Source organism: Triplophysa rosa, linkage group LG1, assembly GCF_024868665.1.
Source record: "Triplophysa rosa linkage group LG1, Trosa_1v2, whole genome shotgun sequence".
In the NCBI taxonomy this organism is placed as follows: domain Eukaryota; kingdom Metazoa; phylum Chordata; class Actinopteri; order Cypriniformes; family Nemacheilidae; genus Triplophysa; species Triplophysa rosa.
The window spans coordinates 33,814,410-33,838,432 of NC_079890.1; the positions used below are offsets into that span (position 1 = coordinate 33,814,410).

The 24,023-nt window shown below is 38.2% G+C and overlaps 1 protein-coding gene across 2 annotated transcripts in view; it reads left to right on the top strand.

The window, feature by feature from the left end:
* sbf2 (SET binding factor 2) overlaps nucleotides 1–24,023 on the top strand; it is a 119,413-nt gene that overhangs the window by 36,405 nt on the left and 58,985 nt on the right. For both annotated transcript variants that reach the window (XM_057333788.1, XM_057333798.1), the window contains exons 4-10: nucleotides 8,777–8,926; nucleotides 10,812–10,922; nucleotides 13,417–13,522; nucleotides 21,966–22,098; nucleotides 22,435–22,543; nucleotides 22,650–22,763; nucleotides 23,916–23,993. In XM_057333788.1, the coding sequence (XP_057189771.1) occupies nucleotides 8,777–8,926; nucleotides 10,812–10,922; nucleotides 13,417–13,522; nucleotides 21,966–22,098; nucleotides 22,435–22,543; nucleotides 22,650–22,763; nucleotides 23,916–23,993 (801 nt within the window). The remainder of the gene's footprint in view (nucleotides 1–8,776; nucleotides 8,927–10,811; nucleotides 10,923–13,416; nucleotides 13,523–21,965; nucleotides 22,099–22,434; nucleotides 22,544–22,649; nucleotides 22,764–23,915; nucleotides 23,994–24,023) is intronic.

The following is a 24,023-nucleotide window of genomic DNA, read 5'->3' on the forward strand; positions in this document are numbered from 1 at the left end:
CACTTGGTTGGACAGTCCCAAATTAAACCGAATACTGAATTAAAGTGTGAGATGCCCCCGTGGTGCCTTTGAAATTCTGGACAATAACATCACTGATGGCCGTCACTAATGTGTCCATCTACATGTTAAACATCAGTGTGAAGTCTTAGGCTTGTTGAAGCAGTTCAGCCAGTTCAAATTTCCGCCATTTTTAATTTGCAAAAATGTTTTTTTTTCAACTTGTTCTCGGTCATTGGTTCAGTTCACGCAAATTATTTATTTATTTTTAGACTATTGATAGTTTTTCTTGGAATATTGAAAATCCTTTGGGCAGATGTGAGCCAAATAATATTTTGCCGTGGCCCATGTTAATTTTTCAACTCTTCTAAAGATCTTAACAAAAATCACAAGGACTATGTGAGAAGACGTGCCAAATTGAATCCAATTCTGCTCACAGGGGAGGCTAAAAACGGATAATCTCAAAGCATTTGATTTTAACGAGGAAGTTAAAATTCGACACACTTATGCTAGAATATAAAAATAATAAAAATATCAGTTGGACAGATAAACAGAAATGATTGCCAACAGCCAATAAAATGTTATCAGCCATACGTAATTTATTACAGAGGGCCTTACGACAGGATCAAAATGGCATTCTTCAATCCTCCTAACATCTTTATTTATCATTACACGACGACTGTTTCCACAGCACCCATTCTGCCAATTTTACAATTGGGTTCTTCTCTTCCCTGCATCTGCCTGGGCATTTGTATTGTTTTTTAATTATATTTACAAAGTATATGATGGTCTGCCTGTCATCTCTTCTGACGTCATATAACAAAGTGTAACAGTCATGGATTTATGGAGCATCCTGAAACCAGGTCATACAGCTCATCGTTGTAGTACGAGTACATATTTCATCAGATCAAGTATCTGTCTGATAGCACCACAAATCAATAAAACAAGCACAGCTGTTTAACCCAGCTGAGCCAAAAGCAATTGATTTTCAAATGGTTTCATTTGGGCACTGAAGGTGTGTAGCCCATATTGTTTTCATTGGCCTTCTTATTATTCTGCTGTCTCTGGCTTTGACTCTATGAACTGTTTTTAGGAAAGTTGTTTTTTTGGAAATTTGGCACATTTGATCGTCTGGATAAGAATAGTCCCCTGACCTATTTTGGGGAATACTATTTAAACTCTCTAAAAACACTACCATTAGGGTGTCACAATATACCGACTGGTATTGTCAGTAAATGAGAGTGATATTAAAAACCACGATTATTAGTATTGTGTAATATCGTAAATTGCCTAAATAGCCACAATGGTTACAAATGCTCTCCATCTCCCTACACTTGTGATTTAAATTAAAGATGACTGATTAAAAGCATATTAAAAAAAAAGACTTTTCCAATAGATATTGTGATAATATTGTGATGAATTATTTTGCTCATGATAATCGTGTAGTGAAACTTTAATATTGTGACAATCCTGTTCTCTTCTCACATCTCATCTAAATTTATTTAAAGTCTAGTCAGATTCTGGTCACATTTTCTGGATCAGATTTGGGGTCAAAGTTTGGATGGTCCTCACCAGGGGCGGACTTACCCATTAGGCAAAGGTAGGCAATCGCCTGGGGCCCCGAGCTACCAGGGGCCTCCAAAAGGAAAGGGTGGACTTAACCAATAAGCAATGTCTGCAGCCACGTAGAGCCCCAAGGAATCATCGAAATAGTCGGGATATACCTGTAAACGTTTTAGGTTATTAAATCTGTACGAAGGCTCTCTCCCCCCATTATAGATTAGAGTGGACCATTCCATTGCGCGAGACGAGTTCGACACTAGCTGGGGAAAGTTAACAAAGCGGCGGAATTAGTAGAACTGCCCACAACGAGAGTGTCACTGTGTGGTACATTAGCTGCAAAATGAAGTTGAAGTCGCAGGGAAATAAAATAACAATGAAACGCAGCTACACCAGCAGAGAGGAAAAAAGACGATTTACAAAAGATTGTTGCCAAAGTCTCTGCTTTTTCCCCACACAAACTCTCTCCTGCCAGATGCAGCACTCTCCCAGCCACGAGCAATGATAATGGGCCGGTGAGTATTTCTCCATGAACACCTACAACAGTTATCATGACTGACGACCTAAACATCTGTCAAACAAAGAGCGCTGTGCGCTTGGTAGGAGAGGGCCAGTTCAAAGGTAGAAAGGTCGTTTGACTCCGCTGCGCAGACCGATGGGCACATAAAGACATAATATAATAACGTCAGTACAGTGCTAACGATTCATACTGTACGCACTAGTACAGAAATTTGGTCACATTTACTGTAAATGCATGAAAGGTCATAATCCACATAAAACACACGGAGAGATGGCACACTTTGTATATAGTAATCCCAGATGTAATTTTTTTCCATGTTTTTCATTTGCCAATTCATTATTTAATTTTTGTTTAATTAGTGAGTATCTGTGTTTATTAAGCTTAGTTTTCCCTGTCACTTTGACTGGGGGTAAAAAGTTGTGTGCTTCGAGGAGGAAGAAAAATAAGGTCTGCTGTAAAGTAAAATGGCGCATAGTTGGGGCCCCCATACATGGATTTGCCTAGGGCCCCCAAATCACTAAATCCGCCCCTGGTCCTCATGTCAGGTTTGCCAAAAAATGTTTTCAAATTGTTAAAGACTATTTCCCTGCAGCCTCAAGCAGTTCTTTTTTTCATGTCTCATCTTCAACATGTAGAAGTTGGATGTGGTGTGATGCAGTTGATAAAAATCTGGTTTTGTAACACAAAGGCTGTAGGTGTTAAACCCCGCATATGGTGTTTCCAAACTTGTGCTTAGTGCGATGTTGTGCAGGCTCGGCCTCCATAATTGCTGCTTGTGGCTCCATTTGTCCTCTTTGCACTTTGTTAGTGTTTTTATGTGTGTTTTTGTCCCCCATCGAATCCTTTTCATCTCAGTAATCTGTGCCATGTGAATGGTTGTGTAAAGTGAATAAAGGATTTTAAGTCATGATATGCGTGAGTCCAGCTCAGTCCACTGTAGACAAATGAAACACTGTTTTGGTGTTGATTGATGCCCTCAAAAGAGGAGTGGATATTGAGTGGTGTGGTCTCCGCAGCTTTAAATCATTTAGGATGTTGCAACAGGCTCCTTAAAAATGTTCAAGTCAGACGACATTTATTTGGACAGCTTTTGATTTCATGTGTTTATGCCACTTGTAAGCATCCCCAATGCCCTCTAGATAGTGTGTTGTCAGTGTTTTACCTGTGGAAGTGATCAAGACTTCCTACTAAGGAAAAATGTCGTAGACATTCCACATCTATTGACTTTTGCATCAGCAATCTCTCATTTTGTTAACCTAATGCACTACTCCGGATGTGTCGGTCATGGTGACAAACAAACGAAGCATTTTGATGCTGTGAATCACATTCATTCCATAAGCAGACCTCTGACTGTTTAACAACCTGGAAGGGTAATTGGGTTTCCTTAGCAGATCACAATGAATCAGCCAGTCCGCCACAGGCTTTACTGGACCAGTTACAAATAAACCAACTCATGACTGGCAAAGAATGTGCAAATGGTTTATAAAAGCAGCAGACTTCTTTGCATTTAGACAACACTGGTGGTTCCAGAATGTTATGAAACTGTTTGGCAGGAACATCTACGTACATGTCACAGTCGTTGAGCTACGATGACCTCCAGCTGTTGGATGCTTCTGTCCTGCTATCTGGCCTCTTGGGAGTCAAATCTCTCTCTCCGATTCTTTGTCTCTTGTACTCAGTGGAAGACTGATAATCTTCTTTATTTATATTGTGGCCTGTGCCGAGCCCTGTGGGACAAGGCCACCCATGAAGAACACTTCATAGTGTCATGATGCACATTGAGACTCATTGCCTCGCTGTCTCCAGACATTTCAATCAATCTGCTTTTGTCTGCTTCACACTGTTTGTCTGTCATACACTTATCTGACATCTGTGATCTACTGCTCCTTTCACTTAATGACTGTGATAGCCTATCATCTCATTATGTTGTGGATCTTGATTTAAGAGATAAAAAGTAGATGGGTGTTGGACTGTCTAATGTCTTTTATGTCTCCTGTTACTATGAACATTTCATGTCCATGCTCTTACACACTAGAGTTTGTTTTGCAGTTTCAAGACTTCATTCTAAAAAAAATCATAGCATCATAATTCATTGATTTTTTATTTTTTTATTTTTTTTAAGTCAAATACATTTGGATCGTAATGTCTGTTTTTAAGGTCTTCAAAATGAAACGTTTTGGAAGTACCCCAATAACCTGCTTAAAGGGATAGTTTGACTAAAAATAAAACAATCATCATTTATTCACCCTCGTGTCATTCAAAACCTCAAGACTCTTTTTTTTTCTGTGGAACACAAATTAAGGTATTTTGAGAAATGTCTCAGTGTTTTTATCCATACATGGAAGTCAATGGGGTCAATGTTGTCTGGTTACCAACATTCTTCAAAATATCTTCTTTTGTGTTCTGCAGATGAAAGAAAGTCATACAGGATTGGAATGACATAAGAGTGAATAAACAATGAAAGAATTTTCGCTAATACTTTACTTAAAGCATATACTGTATGTATAATGCATTATAAAAGTATATTTAATGTATTAATTATGCCTTGTAATGCACCTTATAATGCATTGTAATGTCTCATGAATAATTGTAACTACAGTTAAAACATTTCTAAACACTAATCAATTCATTGTTACATTTTGCATTTTTATTTGGGTTATAATTCTTTACAGCAACATTTATGCCCGGACTAGTCCCCGACTAAAATTAAAGTTTAAGCGGTTTTAACTGAAAATAACTTGCCCGAACATATTTTAAAACATGTCATTGCCATTGTTTTGTCTCAAGATGCACACCAGTAATGTTTTTATCTAAGGCGTTTCATTTAAAGCCACTTAAATATCCTAATTTAACTATGGCATAGTCCTGGATTAAGTTTAAGATTAAGATTATTTTTAAATCTTGTCTGTGAAACCGGGCCTTAATGTATTACAACACACAGTATGAACAATTATAATGCATCATAACCCTTTATAATGCATTACACATAAAGGCTTTTTCATTTTTGAGTGAACTATCCCTTTAAGTACCCATTGAAGGTAAGTGTGTGACCCCTGGCTGAGAATCACTTCTTTAAGAAAATGTAGTTTTCTGTATTCTCCTGTGGCTGGGCATCTTCAGTATATTGTGGTCTTGAAACTCCATCGTTCTCTTCATTCCACCTCGCACTGGTTACAGTCTGCTTCTGTGTTCATTGTTTTTAACATGTCTGCAGGCATGAAGCCTGTCTGATGTTTTGATCTTGCCGAAAGCCTCACCAGCATACCCCCTTGTAAAGATGTAAAGATCAAGACACGCTGCAGATGTTTCTCTTTTGTCAGATGGGTAGAAGCAGCACTGGAATGTATTTTTCTCCATAATTGAACCAAATCCTCCCAATAAGGTTGAAATGTGTTTCCCATCTGTGGGGGTATTTTAATCCAGTTCTCCCACTGATAAGATGCCGTGGATCTTGTGGCATGTTTTCACTACCTGAGCAAATCAAATGGAGTCTAGTGCAGGGGTGAGACAGAAGGGTTTGAAGATGGGCACCGTTCAGCCTGACACAGACTATTAGAAGCAGATGAGAGATCACTCAGGGGCCAGACGTCTGTTTTACCTGAAGATGATAGTGAAGTCTGCAGAACTACTGTATTCCTGTCAGTTATTAAATGGTTTCTTTTTGTTATTATATCCAAACACTTTATATTTATTTTGTTAATGGTGTTTGTTAACATAAGCGTCAGTATTGCTATTATTATGAATTATGTATGAGCTACGTTAGTGACAAACGTATTGTCTGGAGGGCATATTTGCGCACTATTTGCAGGTTTGAGTAAAGCATCAAAATATTAGAAGTATGGTAAAAAATGGAGAAAACTAAACTAAGGTTAAGGTATTTATTTAATAAAATATGCAAAAAATGACAGAAACGCAAGAAATCATACATTGACTAGTTTAATCAGTTGTCAATATTTTGTTGATCCTCTAGTCTCATGCACAACTACGCAACTCAAAAAAATCTTTAATCGTTTGTTTAAACAAAAGGCAAAAACGTCAATTGTACTAGAGTGGACATCACTTTTGGCTATTAAAAAAATTGTTGTTCCAAACTTGAATGTTTTTCTTTTTTACTGAAGAGCAATATAAAAGTATAAAAATATAAGGGGAGAGATTTTTTCCTCTTTAAGATATTGAACTTTGACATATAACTTGTATACAAGTTATATGTACAAGTTGTACTTAACATGTACTTAAATGTCTAAAATTACTTTTGTAGACAAAAATATAGTTGCCAACATCAGTTTATTTTATTAGGAAACAAACATTTTATTACAAATATTTTTAAATTGATGACTTTGACCAAATAATGAAGACAAAGCAGCCAATAAGAGCTCTAAATAGATTTGGAACTCCTTTAAAACTCTTTGAAAAGCTTTCCGGGGTGAAATCTCAAGAAGCTGAATGATAAATTACCTAGAGAACGATTCTGCAAATTCTAGTCAAAGGGTGGCAACATTGAAGATGCTGAAATATAACATTGTTTTGATTTCTTTTAAATGCGTTTAGTCACAATATAATTCCTATCTAAATAAAAAAGACTAAGGCCTGGTTTCAAAGACCAGGCTTAAGGTTAGTCAAAGACTAAAATGAATGTTTGATCTGTCTTAACTGAATATAACTTAAAATATATCGGTGCCGTTGTTTTGGCCCAAGATGCACACCAGTAATGTATTCTTCTGAGACATTTTTATAAAAGCGACATACATATCTTAATTCACCTAAGGCATAGTCCTAACCAGGGGCGGACTGACCGGTAGAACATCCTGTCAAAGTCCAGATCGGCTGTCCCACTGACGGCCTATGGCCGTGACCCGGGGCGGACTGGTCATCTGGAGTACTGGAACTTTTCCCGGTGGGCCGCTAACGTATGGGGCCGGAATGGACACATGGGACGTATTATAAATGCGAATGCACGCAACGCGAAGGCATTAGCGAGTCGGACGCGTATGCATGTAATGCAATGACACGTTACATAACACAACCATCCCCCCCCCCCGGTCGACTGAAATGGTGGAGGGCCGATGTGGGCCGAATAATCCAGGGCCGATTTTGCATCACAGTCCGCCCCTGGTCCTGACTCCAGGCTTAAGCTTTGCCGTGTCTGTGAAACCAGGCCTAAGGGTTTTCAAACTTTTGTCTGGTACTGTATAAAAGACATGTTTTAGCATTCAGCAATAGACGGTTTCAAACAAACGTTATTGCGCATACAGCACATACTTTTGAGGCCCAAATTTAAGTTCCGGTACACATCCGCAAAGAATAGAGTCCCTGTAGATTATTTCTGATAACAATCAAAAGAAATAAGTAATTTACATTAGCTAGTGAGTTAAAAGTATGTCTAGCCCGTATTATTTTGGGTTACCAGTAGAAGAACCGTTGGCTAAACTTAAATGCAACAAAATTATACAACCCATTAAACAAATTGTTTTATTGATTAAATTAATATACAATAAAATTAAACAAATTGTTTGTTTAATACAATTATCATACAATAAAATATTAATATAAATGAAATAAAATAAAATATAAATAGTTATTTTATTAGCCACTAGCCAGACAGATCAACACGGACCGGAAATGAACTTCGATGAAACCATCTATTAGTGTGCTTGATTCTGACCTCATGTTTTAGCACATTTTAGTGTATTCATTGATTTAATTCTCCTTTTGTCCTGTAAGGTCACTTGGCCTTGTACGTGGTGTAATTACAGCGGTATTTATTTTTACACTGATTACATCTTTTGACACAGTTACTCACCCCATACTCACATGGAGCCAATTTGACTTTGTGCGCATCCACCCCTCCAGCAGGGCCTGTAATGCAAGACAGTGCTCGTTTAAATAACACCTCATCCCCTGGGAAGAGACCCTTGCCCGAAACAAAGCAAAACTAAGCCGATTTTCAAAAATAAAATCTATTAATAGACCAGCACCTTGACTTAACTTGTGTTGTCGTGCACCCGGCACGACTCCCTCCTTGATTCATTATGTAGCTTATCTTAACTTTCTCCATCCTTGCACAGTACTCTGTCAACGCCGCGTCACGAAAGGTATGCAGGACCCCCTAACTCAATTTATATGATCATTTTTACTTGTTTCTTGAAAAAGGGCAGCGCTGCTTGGCAGATCCGTGACTGTTATCACATCTGATGCATTGAGTTCTGTTTTTGGTTCTTTGAGGATTCCGGATTCAGCTGGTATGCCGAGTGACGGTTACGGCGTACTCGCTAAGCCTGTCTACATAGCTTTGCTTTATCAGTGATTCTTAGACATGCATATGATATTTATGCATTGTTTCCCAACGGCCTCTCAACTCCTCAACTCAGATGATTATCGGTATAGAATAACACAGAATTAAGAGAAAAGTCCCCACAATCCCCTGACAAACACACTGTTCGTCTCTGTTGAGGAAATGGAGGATTTTGTTTCTTTCATTTTGTTTAAAGAGAGACTTTTTGACGTTTTGTGCCCTTAAAAATGCTCTTGGAACTTGTCCGGTAACACTGCATTTGACCCAGAATCCCGATCCGGGAATCACATCCCGGTCTAATCTCATACCATCGCTCTATACGTGTTCAGCATTCTGAGTACCTCACCAGGATGGAATTTTGTTTAGCCCAGGCCTTTTTAATTATGCTTGTTTGCTTTCTGTTTCAGGGCTCAAAGACGCTGGAGGCAGATGGGGACGGCGGTGAGGAGGAGGAGGATGAGGAGGAAGAAGAAAATGGTTTGATACAGCCTGCTCAAGTCTTTGCACCCAAAAGTCTGATTCTGGTGTCCAGGCTGGATTTTCCAGAAATATTTAGGGTAATGTAAAACACAAATACTAGCAAGTGTTTTGGTAAATTTCACGTCATGTTAAAGTGATAGTACACCCAAAAATGAAACTTCTGTCATTTCAAACTTGAAAAAAGAAACAAAACTAAATAGAAGATATTTTGAAAAGTTGTGAAACCGAACAGCTGCGGTACCCATTCACTTGCATTGGTTTTGTGTCCATACAATAGAAGTGAACGAGTACTGTCGCTGTTCGGTTACAAACATTCTTCAAAATATCTTAATTTATGTTCTGCAGTAGAAAGAAAGTCATACCGGTTTGAAATAACAAGAGAGTGAGTAAATGATGATCGTTATAATGACAGATTTTAGATAATATTTTTGGGTGAACTATCTCTTTGACAGTATTCAGTAAAGTTTAAAATGTTCATGTGTTTTGTTGATTTTTGGTTTTTACGTTTCTTTCTCACTGTATATAAAAATATTAAATATTAATGAAATATATTGATGCTCAGTTTTACAGCAAGAGAAAAATTACAGGCCATAAATATGTTTACAAGCTATAACACAGTATTTTTAATTCTTTACCAACAATAAAAGCATTTTGATGTCTCAAACAATGTTGGTAAATATTCTGTAACTGAATAATATAGTATATGCAAAAACACTATTTCCACATTCTCCAAGACATCGTGATTATTGTTCCTGTTTATTTGGTTTTGTTTTGTGGTGCCTTTAGGCCTGGAAGTTGTTTCCGTGTGAAATTTTGACAGTATAAGCACTGGCTTTGTAGCTAAAATACAGATTTTACATCAGAAATCCATCTGCATCTCTTCGATTCACTGAAAACAGGGTCAGACGTCATTCGTAATGGAATTTCAACCATGCATTATTGTCAAGTTGCTAATAAAGTAACCAGCCAACTAGGCCAGTAACTCAGTCAGGTATAACTTGAATTTGAGTTAATTTGGTCTAACAAACTGCATCTGAAATCTAGTTGAAAGCCAATATAAAAAAGAACCTATAAGCCGTATTGTTTCTGCGTTATGCTGTCTAAGTGGGGTCTACCATGAGAATTGCTCACTTCTAAGCGGGATTGTTCGTGCTGGAACGGCGGATGGATTTGGGTTAATTTAAACCACCACTGGGAAGACTGTATTGATCGTCACAGCCCTTAAATCATTAAAGTCAAAGATTTATGTCTGCTGGTGGAATAAGATCAGGGATTGGAGAAACAGAGAGGCAGGAAATCCACTCCATCCAAAGTTTCACGCAGAATGCTTCATGCTTCAAGTTTTTATTTTGATTATATATTTTTTTGTTTTGGCCCGCATTCGTGGGTTTGCCATGAGCTGTTCCCAAGCATTAGGTAGTTGTTTTATTTGGGAAAGTATCAGATATTCACAGTTACGCGCCATTTCTTTTTGTTTTTCAGTATGCTCACTTAATAGGGCACTTAAAATTCAAATTTGCTGGTATTTCCTGTCATTTATACAGATATTAGTTCTTCAGAATAACAATGTTGTTCTAGATTTATGTTGTTTGTGCAGTTTATATTATTCTGAGTAAATAGAAAGTGATTGTAAATGCTAAGGCAAGAATCACTATTGCTATTGTTCATATGGTTAAGGATTTGAACCCTTAACCATGAGCATAGAACTTTGTCATGCAAAGTGGGACAGTATTACCTTTCAAGTTTTAATGATAAAACTGGTCAAATATTTTCATAGATTTATAACAAAGAAGCCCAAACTATGTCCAGAGAGACCAGAATAACATAGAGTTTAAGTGGAGAGGACCCTGTAAGCAGCCATTTAGCAACCAATCAAATCTTCTTAGCAACCACGTGTAAAATTGTAAAAATGTCTTTTAAAAAGTATTTGTGTGTGTAAAAAGTGTCTGTGTTTTTTCTTAGGGCTGCTTGGGACTGATCTACACCGTGTACGTTGACAGTCTGAACTTTCCTCTGGAAGGTCTGGTGGCCAACCTCTTCACATGCTTCGTTCCAGTGGCTGGAGGTTCCCAGGTCAGACATTACTTAAACAAAGAATTCCTCATCTTTATTGACCCCGACCCCTTTCGACACTTGATACGATAGAGGATTAGATTGTGTCCTGGTTGAAGCTTGGGTTCTCTGTCATGTATTGTCTTCATCTGAGATTTAAGGTCAAGGAGCTTTAAAGGGCACCTAAAGAACCCTTTATTTTTGTTCAGAGTCATAATATTACAACATTTTGCTCTCATGAGCATCCTCACTTTATTCTATTTGTGTTGGAGTCATTTAATAGGGCAGCTATGATCAAATTTGCCCTCAAAATGTGTTTTCTCTTAAAACACAGCTTTACTATCCTCCTCTCTTTATTGTACACTGCACTCACATAAATCCCAACCCAATGACTAAATCACAGCCATAGATATTGTGTCAACGATTTACAAATTGGTTTCATGGGAAATATATAAATACAGAGTTTAGTAGTATCCCATTTTGAATTCCCTAGCATAATATTTTTGTTAATATAATTTAATAATATGTTTAGAATTGCTCCAGAGAGCATTATTCTTCCCAGCTGCGCTCCGGTGTCCCGATGATCAAACAAGATGTGAGTTATAAACCTCAGGAGAAGAACGTATTCATCTTTTAGAGTGACTTTAACTCCTTCCTCTAGGAATTTGTCATGGGACTCATAGGTCATTTTAGGCTTCAGCACCAGTGTTCATCTGTCATGTTCAGTATTAAATTCAGTAGACTGACCTTGTGTTCATCTTATTGCATCTGTTATGGTTTCTGTGTCTTACAAGCAGTAGACCTACATGACCGATGACGAAGGTTTGAGAATTATCTTCTAGCTCAGCCTCATAGTGTACTGTTTACAAATTCAACTTTTTTTACCAAATTAAACCTCATAGGCACATATTTGAATTGAATTGAATATTTGACGCTGAATTTTCATAATGTCATGTTAGGCCGTGTTCACACTTGACTTCTTTTTTGAAGCTGCTAGCGTCTGTTTTACATTATAATCCTATAGCGTAAACCTTGTTTTCAAAAAAAGTCCTGAGCGCTATTTTAAAGGCCATCAACTTTTTATGCAGCTCAGAGCGTCTTTGAGGTTGAAAAAAGTTCAACTTTTCTGAAAAAAACGCCCTACGTCAAGCACCTTTTTCACAGCTAAGCAATGACAGAGACCTGTCGTTTCCATAACAACATGCGAGGAACGTGATTGGTCGAGAAGGCTCAAGCTCGAAAAAATAAAAATGTCGGCCGAAACGCCCGTTGGAGCATACATTTGTATAAATGTTTATAATTCAAATACACTTCCGTTACGCTGCCTATGAAGCCTGTCTCTCTAAGCTGCCTTCGTACACAAATGCTATATCTGAACATTGCCGGCTGCTATTTGTAACCACAATGCTGCGAGCGTTTTTTTTTTTACTAAAAAAGCCCCATTGTCAACTTTTTCTTGTCAAAAATGAAGTTAAGTGTGAACAAGGCCTTAATGATCAAAAAAGTTTACATTGTGGGCGGAGCAGAAATTTAAAGCGGATGTGCTGTTATGACTGGTTAATACAGAAACTGCCTTACTTTTTGTCTAAGGTTTTAGGTTTTATTTACAATCTTAGTTAAATTGCTTTTTTGGCATTATAAATGGATTAAAAAATGTAAAATATTTGATGTGACACACCATTAAAAGTTTATTCTGCATAGCTATTTGTAAAGAATTGGTCAAAATAATATATACTGTATATTTTATTCATATTTACATGCATGTGGCATAGTAATGCAATATCGCTCGAGTAGAAGTGTATATAGTGCTTTTATAATCAGAGGCACGAGGCCACAGGCTATCACAGATGCTGATATAAGAGCACTATATACACGACAACGAGAGCGATATTGCATTTATACAACAGTTCGACGGCACACGTGTGTAGATAAATCAGAAACAACATAGGAGTGTCTTTAAAACCCTCCGGTTTTTAAAGAAACAGGTGAGCTACAAAAGTCTTCATTTACTCACCCTCAAGTTGTTCCAAATCTGTATAAATGTCTTTGTTATTGTGAACACAGAGAGAGATATTTGGAAGAAAGCTTGTAAACAAACAGTTCTTGGCCACAATTGACTACCATGTAGGAAAAATTGCTTTATAAATGTCTTTGTTCTGTTGAACACAAAATATGTTTTGAATAATGTAGGAAAGCAAACAGTTCTGGGGCACTTTTGACTACCATTGTCATTTTTTCTACTATGGTAGTCAGTGGTGGCTAAGAACTGTTACAAGCATTCTTCCAAGTATCTTTCTCTGTGTTCATCAGAACAAAGAACAGATTTGGACCAACTCGAGGGTGAGTGAATGATGACAGAATTTTTATTTTTTGGTGAACTGTCCCTTTAAGATATACTGTAAATGTTGTTTTGTGTGTTTCCTGGTAATCGAACCCATGGCCTTGCCTTAAGAAAGCACCATATGCTATCAGCCGACAATGTGAGTGAACCGAGAATGTTTTTTTATGTTTTTAGAAGTTGTTTTCACTGGGAGCGGGAGACCGTCAGCTCATCCAGACGCCTCTGAATGACAACCTGCCAATCACCTGCAAGAGTGTAGCTCTTCTCTTCCAACAGTTAGGTGAGTACCTTATATTTGTGTTTGAATAGCAGAGTATACCACATAGTGTGTGTATTTACAGGAAAATCTATATTTCATCTATGGCAGGCAAATTTATGCAGACATGCCCTGTCCTTTACAGTTCCGCTCAATGTCTCTTCCTGTAAACATGTATTTTGTGGAGAAGTGTCATACGAGCATACACTGTATAGCATTTCAAGTTGTTTCAACTAATTATTATTTAGTAACTAGTTCCACAGAAATTTTACGTTCACTCAATTTCTGTTCCCAAAGTGTTACTTGAATTGTTATTTTTTAGTTGGCCCAAACTTGACTCAAATATTAAAAAGTATGCTTGCTCAACTAGTTTAATAGTTCATTCAACTACAGTTTTTTAATTAGTTTAATATTTGAAAACATACAACAAAGATTCTGTCAATTCAAATGTAAGTATTGACCCCACGTTTTATCTGTTACTTCAATTAATTTTTATTATTTGGGAATTTTAACTAGAAAAACCTGTGGAACTAGTTATAAATAATGGCACATTGGGGTTGTTACCAAAAAATATTAACTGGAATCTTTCAGTCACAAAAAGTAAACCACACAAATAAACCAAGACATAGCTTTTAATTCATAACAATCACTTCTCGTATAGACTGAACGTACATGATTTAGTGCTCCTGTTGACAGACATTACATTTGAAATACAACAGTAAACTTATTTCTGAACTACATAAAAGGCCTATTGAAAAAGAAAAACACGCAAAACATGGGTATTTTGAGTTTGTTATAGTGAATTCCTATGGAGAAAATCACTTGCTGCCCTTCATCGATGCATGGCTATATCTGTAGTCTGCAATAAAGAAAACATAGGTTAAAATATACAAATTAATTTATTTGAGAACAGTGTGCATGTGTGCCTCGTCTATGTAGGCTTGTTAGTATAGCATTTAACTCATCTTGACCATCACCTCTTCTGGATTGATACATCCTGATCAGATCTTTAGCACGGACTTCCAAGGCTTTGTGGAAAGTTGAGTGCAGATTCCTCCAGTGATTCTTTTAAATTTTGCATAGACCTGGAAATAACGTTGGATAACGTTGGATAACATGAAGGAATAATTCACCCAAGTTCTCAAATAAATGACTCAACCTCATGCCATCTTAGTTGAATAAACTGCGCAGGCAAAAACACACTAAACAAGCCCACGTTACCCTAATATTACCCTTTTAACTATTTTTAACAATAAGTTTAATAGATTTCTGTCAGTCGCATCGAAATGGAGCACCATACAGCAACATAACGTAACGTTACACAACTTGGCTTATGAGAGAAAAAGCACATGCCATATCATAACTTTACAAAAAAAAACATACAACACGCCGAAATTACATTTAAAACCTTCATTATACAGATTTAAACATTGCGTGTTATTAATTAGCAGGGTGAAAGACTTCGTTCCCTTGACTAAAATGTAATTTCCGTCAGACATACAATGTAAACACTTAGGCCTATATCTTAACTAAAAGCTTTACTTTCCCTCGGACGCATACCATATAACACACCCTTACATATATCTTCACAAAAACATTGAATATTTGCGTCTTTGTCAATTAATTTAATCTAAAATTAACATTTATTTACTGCCGCTTACCTGACGTGAACTTGAGAAAACGGCTGCCCGACTTGTGTGAACCCGGCGGAAAGTGACTCCGGCACTTATGTGCGGATTGATCCCGAATGAGCAGTGATCCTTCCGACTAAAGACATCTTAAATTCAATAGCATATACACTCTCACAAACGTACACACACATACAGTTAGGGCCATAAATATTTGGACAGAGGCACATGTTTTGTTATTTTAGCTGTGTATCAATATGTTTTCGAGTTACAGTTTTATAATAGATATTGTCTTAAAGTGCACACTCTCAGCTTTATTTAGAGTGTATTCACATCCAGATTAGTTGAAGGATTTAGGAATTACAGCTCTTTAATATGAAGCGCCCCCCTTTTTCAAGGGACCAAAAGTAATTGGACAGTTGAATAAAAAGCTGTTTTATTCACATCTATGGGCATTTCCTTAAATAATTTTGTCATAAATGAAGCATGTTAAAGGTCTGGAGTTGATTCTACATGTGGTGTTTGCATTTGGAAGCTGTTGCTGTGAACCCACATCATGGGGTTCAGGGAGATCGCCATGCAAGTGAAACAGACCATAGTTAGATTTCAAAAACACTACAAATCCGTCAAAAAGATGCCAGGAACATTAAGAGCGGCCAAATCAACAATTTGGTACATTCTAAGAAAAAAACAACACACCGCTGAGCTCAGTAACAAAACAATCCTGGGCGTCCATATGAGATAAAAGTGGTGGATGATGACATTATCCTCTCCATGATGAAGAAAAACACCTTCACAACGTCCGGTCAAAACGATTTTCCCAGGGCAAAATAACAGTATTATGGTCATTTTACTGCGCAACGCATAAAATATACAGTATAGCTGTCTTAAGTCCATATGGACTAGATTTGTCTTAATTAGTTCAGCCAACATTTGCCATTCTGAATGTTGACTGGATTTGAAAATAACCATTAATTTAATGTTTTTCAAATATATTTATGCTAACTTAAAATAATATGTCTTCCTAACTAAGCCCGAACATGAATATTGGTTCAACTTGTATATTTTTGCCCTTCCAACATTTAATTGCCGTTTTTACAGTGTATGAGAGATGCCCAGGGCATTTTTACATTTTCATTCACTCAACTACAGTAAAATACTGTTTTAAATCTAGAATAGTGATGTAAATTTGTAACATTGGTGATATTAACAAAATATTAGGTATCCGCTTGTTAAGCCTGACGTCACGCACCACCATATATGGAAGGTCATATACTGTTTCCGGGTCCAAACGCTCAATAAGATGCAATAGGCAAACAACAAAAAATGCTAATTTACGCTCATGGCGAGCTATAAAACTATCCGGAAACCCCGATCCTAACCTTTATCTTCGTCACGAAATGCCACATGGCCAGTCAGCGATTTATTTTTCATAATTTATTCAAATATTGATGTCGCCACTTAACAATCGAATATCAGGTTTTGCACAAACGTATTAAGTCCGTGCCTACTAAAGTGAATGATGTTGACACAGCAAATGTGGGACAAACAAGAAGCTTGTATACATTTGTAACACAGTTCAATGTAGGGAAGGAAGGAGGCGGGAACCGGCGAACAGTCATAAAACTTTAATTCAAAAATAAACAAACAATAATACAGAAGTAAAAAGGTCGGCAGCCCCTCACGGACGACTGCCGGCCACACGAACATAAACAAAACTTAACACTTCCGGGCCCGGTCCTCTCTCATCGGCAGTCCCGTCGCTCGTCCTCTTATGCTCCCTAGCTCCCTGTGAGGCATGCGGGACCGGTGCGCGTACAGCTGATACTCATTATCACTCACGCCACCGGCCCCGCCTTCCTGCCCCACGGCTCTCGTCCCGCCTTCCTCGCTACATACCCCCATCGCCCCTCACAGGCCGGGGGGTACCACCGCGCCTGTGCTTACTCCCCCCGGGGGGCCTCCCTTGAGAGCCCCAGCGCCTGGGGGTACGCACCGACGAGACGAGAGAACGGAGCCGGGAGCACCCCGAGCGACAGGGACGAGAGAGGGGAGAGAGGAAAAAAAAAAAGTCCGGTTCCCCGACACGCCGTCGCTCGGTCCTCAGCCAGCCGAGAGGCTCTTCCTCGCGGTGCTATGCTGTGGTGCTGGACGTTCGGTGGACGGCCCGATCCTCCTCCGCCTCCTGGCGGCCGGCGATGGCTTCTGGCTGAGGGCAGCCGGCACTCCCGAGCTCCCTCCATGGCCGCCATCCCACCTCGTCCCAGGAGCACGGCCGCGGGCTCTCCGTCCCCACCGAATCCCATCGTTCCAGCACCACGATCTCGGGCAGCCGCTGGCGGACGCCCTCGTCCGCGCTGCCCGAACTCCTCAGCACCGCGAGGCCGCTCGGCGGCGAGGGCTCTTCGACAGCATGTCCCTCCTTCCTCCCGGGTTTCGGCACCAATGTAACACAGTTCAATGTAGGGAAGGAAGGAGGCGGGAACCGGCGAACATTCATAAAACTTTAATTCAAAAATAAACAAACAATAATACAGAAGTAAAAAGGCCGGCAGCCCCTCACGGACGACTGCCGGCCACACGAACATAAACAAAACTTAACACTTCCGGGCCCGGTCCTCTCTCATCGGCAGTCCCGTCGCTCGTCCTCTTATGCTCCCTAGCTCCCCGTGAGGCATGCGGGACCGGTGCGCGTACAGCTGATACTCATTATCACTCACGCCACCGGCCCCGCCTTCCTGCCCCACGGCTCTCGTCCCGCCTTCCTCGCTACAACATTTTTGTATTTATCTTTTTTTTAATCTTACATTTTGAAAATGCAAAAAACAAGCATTTGCCCACATTTGCAGGCTCGATTGGACTTATGGCCTAAATTTATGTGAGCACCAAAGTATCAGTAATATATTTACACTGACAAAGCTGTACTATTTATGCTTTTGAAAATGTTTAAAGTCTGTTGATGTTTCTAAATCTGTTCATGTAAGACGAATGTTTTCTTTGTACTCGATGTAGCTGCTCTGCGGTTAAGTGACTTGTGATTGGCTGTACCTTGCGTTCTTTATGCAAAAGTACACAAAAACAGTTATTTAACAACTTCTGAGTGCACGCCTGCTTTTGATAGCATTCAATCAAATGTGTTTGTCAGATTTTGTCACACAAAAACAAAAATAATTGCACGTTTCTCATTCCGCAAGATGAAAATAATCATCTCATTGTGAAAGAATGTGCGGCCTGGTGTAATGAATGCTTTAATTCTGGATATCCTATGTTCAGCTGGAGAAAAATATACAGCGTTTGAAGAGACACACACATGGTCATTCACATACACGCACGGTTTTATTGCTGATATGGTATGTATTAAAACAATCCAGCTGTGGGTCAGTCCTTTACATTGTTTCTTTCCAAAGCCTTTTGTCGGCCCATATGAGTACAAACACAACAGGTGGCACAAAGTAAAAACATGAGGTTTAATCTGTAACAAAAACGATTCATCAGTCAGATTTCTTCATCTTGTGTTATGAATCTGTTTCATGTCATTTAATGTCATGTGATCTGCGATTGCACTTTTTTATTTTAAGACTCTGGCATGATTTATTTAGACCCAAATAACGCTTGAACTATAGAAGTGAGATAACTGATGTGCAGTTTTTCATTTTTAGGGATTTCTGTAAATCTCTCATTATTAATGTGCTTACTAAACAACCCCCGTCCAGGTGGATTGATGCCAGAAGACCCTCAGAGCAGCGTTGCTTGAAAATACTTTTTGTGTGTTCTGCATGAAATAAACGAAAAGGGTTTTAGGACCTTTGTGATATTTTGCATTGACATTATTTTGAATGCATTTCAAAAATGCATTTCTGGATGCCGGTCAAGATCCTTAGTATCTACTCTTTGTCCTCCAATAGAAAGTTCAGAAGTTGGGTTGAAAGACGGCCATAGTCTTTGACCCAACAAGGACAAGTAGAAAACAGCATCCCAAACAGCATTCTCTGTTCATGGTTATGTGATAAGACAGTCATGTCATTTTTCAATCTCCCGGCCTTGTAGTGCTTTTGGGATTGATTTTAAAGGAACAGTTCACCCACAAATGAAGATTCTGTCTTTATTTACTCACTCTGAAGTTGCTCCAAATCTGTATAAATTTCTTTGTTTTGTTGAACACAAAGAAGATATTTTGAAGAATGTAGGAAAGCAAACGTTTCTGGGGCACTTTTGACTACCATTGTACCATCGTTTTTTCTACTATGGAAGTCAATGAACTGTTTGGTTACAAGCATTCTTCCAAATATCTTTCTCTGTGTTCATTAGAACAAAGACATTTATACAGATTTGGAACAACCTGAGAGTGAGCTTGAGACAAATGATGACAGAATTGTTATTTTTGGGTCGACTGTTCCTTTAATGTTGTTCCAAATGCACAGTTTTCTTTTTTCTGATGTATCCTAAAACTAAAATGACCAACATAGGTCTTTCCTTTTTCGAGAGCTCCAGTTTCACATTCATTGCAACTGCATGATAAAGGTTATTATCATGAAATTTCTTTCAAAAAGAAAAATAGTCATATGGGGTTTGGAACATGAGAATGAGTAAAGTATGACAGAATTTTTTTTAAACTGGTTCTTTAGCCATCTAAGCCTGTAATACCCACATGACCTGCATAAGATAATAAAAAAATGTCATTTTGAGCTCTTTGATATGGTTTAGGAAGTACCTCCTCTGCATTGTTTTCCTTTGAATCAACAGATAAATCAATAATCAAATCTTTCTGAATCCCACACTAACAGTTTGTCCTCGGTTGGAATGTATTTTTTCAAAAGGGTTATGTCAACATCAATAACCAATCTAAGATGAATCATCTTTTCTTATTAGAATATCTTCCTATTACTGCTGATGTACATTAATTGTTTCATTGTTGTCAACATCAAAAACTAATACCTTACCGGAAGTCAAACTTGTGACCCTGGCTTTTGTCATTCTTACAGTAGGTTTACTATCACTAGTGTAATCGACATTTGTTTGCTTTAAAGGTGCTGTGTGTAATTTTTGGGAGGATCTTTTGACAGAAATGCAATAAAATATACACAACTATGTCTTCAGGGGTGTACAGTAGAAAGACCTTGCATAATGAAGCGTTATGTTTTTATTACCTTAAAATGAGCTATTTCAATCTATACACCACGAGTCCCCTTTAAAAGGGAGGGGTGAGGGGTGGAGTGAGCCGTTGGTAGCAATTGGCAACCTCACCACTAGATGCCGCTACATTTTATACACTGGACCTTTAAATAAGTGTAAATAAAAATAAGGAAGACAGGAGCTCTACCGACCCGTTTCCTCTTTCAGCCTATATATAGCACATCATCAGGTCACTTTATCCTTCATTTCAAAGAGGTCAGAGCGAAGTGATGACCGAGCACCGGCCCTATGCCCTGCAAGAAGTAGAGCAAAGGGAACATGTTTGCCATCATAAGTCGGACTGTTTATTCTTTGCAGCTTTTTCTGTGCATGGGTCAGAAATCTGTTGCTCTTCCAGTAGATAAGTACATTCCACAAGGTCGCAGAGTTTTACTGGATGCCTCGCAAACAAGATTACGTGTTGTTGAATTTTTGAGTTGAGAGATGACACTGGCATTCCAAAGTATGATATGTTTGTCATTTCTGTGGAACTACAGTGTGCAGGAAAGTTAGTTGTGTTTGCTGGGGACAACATTATCATAGAGACATAGTTTTGCCTTGGGCCAGTATGCAACCTGTCAGAACATCCCATCAACTCCATAGCAACCATCCCAGCATCACAGTGTTGACAAGCAGCACTCATTTCTCATAAAACATAAAGAAATCCAGTAATGCACTTTTCTCTTTAAGTGTTTCACGTGTGCTCTCTGGACCTTTTAAAGCTAGCGGTTGTAGTTGAATGGAATGAAAAGTATGCAATTGACTTGATGTTCCCAAACATTTCATCCTCTGTTTGCTCATCGGTTGGATTCAGGTATTCGGTCAACAGGACACACAATGTGAATTTTCATATCTTGTTCCTGTTTATCGGTGCGTATCAGAGCTTGACACAGACATAATGGAAACGCTGACCCCGCCGAGCGGCGGATACGTCTGTTAATGGCTGGCTGTCTCCATTTCTGTCCAGCGTGTGATTAATAGCCTCTGTGGTATGTTGATGACAAACAAAAACAGGAACTGTAAACTTTTATCGCCCGCTCGCTACTCCGACTCCTGCTGAAGAATTTGGTGTTTCGTTTATGTCTCATTTCACATCTGTCATTCTCGGAGCATTTTTGCATTATCGCTGTTTGATCAAGATAGATGTGCGGCAAGAAATCGGTTGTGACGTATTTGCTGTGTGTGGAGATATTGAAATGTGTCCCCCTGCTTTGTGTTTATGAGAGATTAGGTTAATTCTAGGATGTTTATTTCATTCTGTGTTTAATTACCGTGCTGTACTGAACTACTTTAAAAGTAAAAAAAAACTGTGAAACTGTTGTTATTATAGCTTTAATGATAGTAATTGTAAATTACTTAAAGAGATAATTCACCCATAAATTAAAATTATTAGATTATTTATTCACCCTCATATCATTCCAAATCTGTATGATTTTCTTCTGCAGAACACAAAAGAAGATATTTTGAAGAATGTTAGTGACCCCATAGACTACTTTTGTATGGACACATTTCTTAAAATATCTTCTTTTGTGCACCGAAGAATGTCGTATGCAGGTTTTTAATCACAGAAGGATGAGTAAATGATGACTGAATTCTTATATATGAGTGAAATGTCCCTTTGTTCTCAAAACCACAATAATAGGGTTTTTGTGTATTATCTGTTCCAGGAATCCAGAACGTTCTCAGCCTTTTTTGCGCCGTTCTAACGGAGCACAAGGTTTTGTTCCACTCCTCCAGCTATCAGAGGTTAGGGGAGGCCTGCCGTGCCTTGGAGTCCCTCATGTTTCCTCTCAAGTACAGGTGGGTCATTGTCAGCATTCAGAATAACATACCCTTTGTTACCTCCATTTCACAATCCCATTTCATTAGCAAATCTCAGGTACTTTGTTGAATATCTTGGAGTCTAGCACAGAGACCAAACTGCTGTGTCTAATGAAAATTACCCAAGAACATTTGAATGAATGCATCCCCTTGGGAATCGAAAAGCGATACTCGTTTAATTTGTAAATAGGTTTATTTTTAGGTTCTTGTGCAACAGTGTTCTATTTTTGTGCTCAATGAGAACAGTATGCTGTTAACATCCGCTGATTATTCGACATGATGATAACGGTTGCCTAACTTTGGTTCTGACTGCAGTTACCCCTACATACCCATCCTCCCATCTCGACTGCTGGAGGTGTTGAGCTCGCCGACTCCTTTCATCATCGGCGTACACTCCATGTTCCAGGACGAGATCCAGGAGCTGGTGAGCTCACGGGCCTTACAGAACAATATTTCTAAAACCGCTTTAAAACGTGCTGTTCCGTGACTCATTTGATCATTTCTGATTGGCTTTTGGTTTGTGTCTACAGCTTGATGTCATCATAGCTGATCTTGATGGAGGAACGATAAAGATACCAGAGTGTATACACCTCTCCCAACTACCTGAACCCCTGCTGTACAATACTCAAAAAGCACTGTCAATGGTAAATATTACTCCAACATAATCAGAATAAAATATACTAATTTGTACACTCTCATTAGGATGTGCTATATGTTTAGTTTGGCCACTGTGATTCTTTTGAAGTTGCATTTGTTAAATGTGAAGCAGGGTTATTATTAACTGTAACTATTAAACATAATAAACTGAAATAAGTTTAGGATGATGCACAAAAATTATAACAGGAGATTAATAATAATGAAATCAAACTGAAATAAAAATCAATTAAACCCAAATAGCTATAATTAATAATATTAATAATAATGATGATGATAACAAAAGCATATAACAAAATTGCTAAAATGAAACAAAAATTCACTTGAAAATATATTTTTTAATAATTCCCCAGATATTTCCAAAAGAGTGTACATACAGTAATTAAAAGTGTATTTAAAAAATATTTCCAAAATCCCATAGACAAAAAATTGTAACTAAAATGTGCATGAACTAAATATATACAAATAAAAATTATTAATTATTATTAATATTAATGACATATTTTTGTTTAAAATCAAATAAGTGTAAATACAGTAAGTGTATTTAAAAAACTGCCCAAATATTTCCGAAATCTCAGACACATAGTTACTAAAATGTACATGAAACCCCCCTACCGAAAAAAACTAATTTAAAATATTTAGAAAATATTATAATTAATATTAATTAAATGATAAAATAAAAAAATAAGATGAGTGTAGATACAGTAAGTTTATTTAAAAAAAACTGCCCAAATATTTCCTTAATCTCATAGACATGCAATTAAAGAAGTTCCCGTGAGATCTGAATATCCTTTAACAACCCAGAATACCGTAAGAATCACAATAACAGCCCATTAAAATACATCCAGATTCCAGAACATTTAACCAAATATTGGCTGGTTTTGCGCAGGAATACAGCTTTCAAACATCATAAACAGCAATCATTTTTGGTTCTGCTTGTGACACAGACATGAGACGCTTTACCTATAAATAAACATAATAACAGATTTCATAATGTTTCGTCAATAGCTAATCTGCACTTCAAACACGGTTGAGCAATGATTCTGACTGCAGGCATTCCATGAGCTATATTTGCACCATCCTCCTCCTTCCCACAGATAGCCGGATATTTCCTCACTGTAAATACCTTCTTTGTCTTCCAGGTTTTGCACCCAGATCTGGAAGTAGCAGATAATGCCTTCCCTCCCCCTCGTTCCGCTCCATCCAACCTCAAACTGCTGGTAAGACCACCAACACCTGCTTCATCCGTG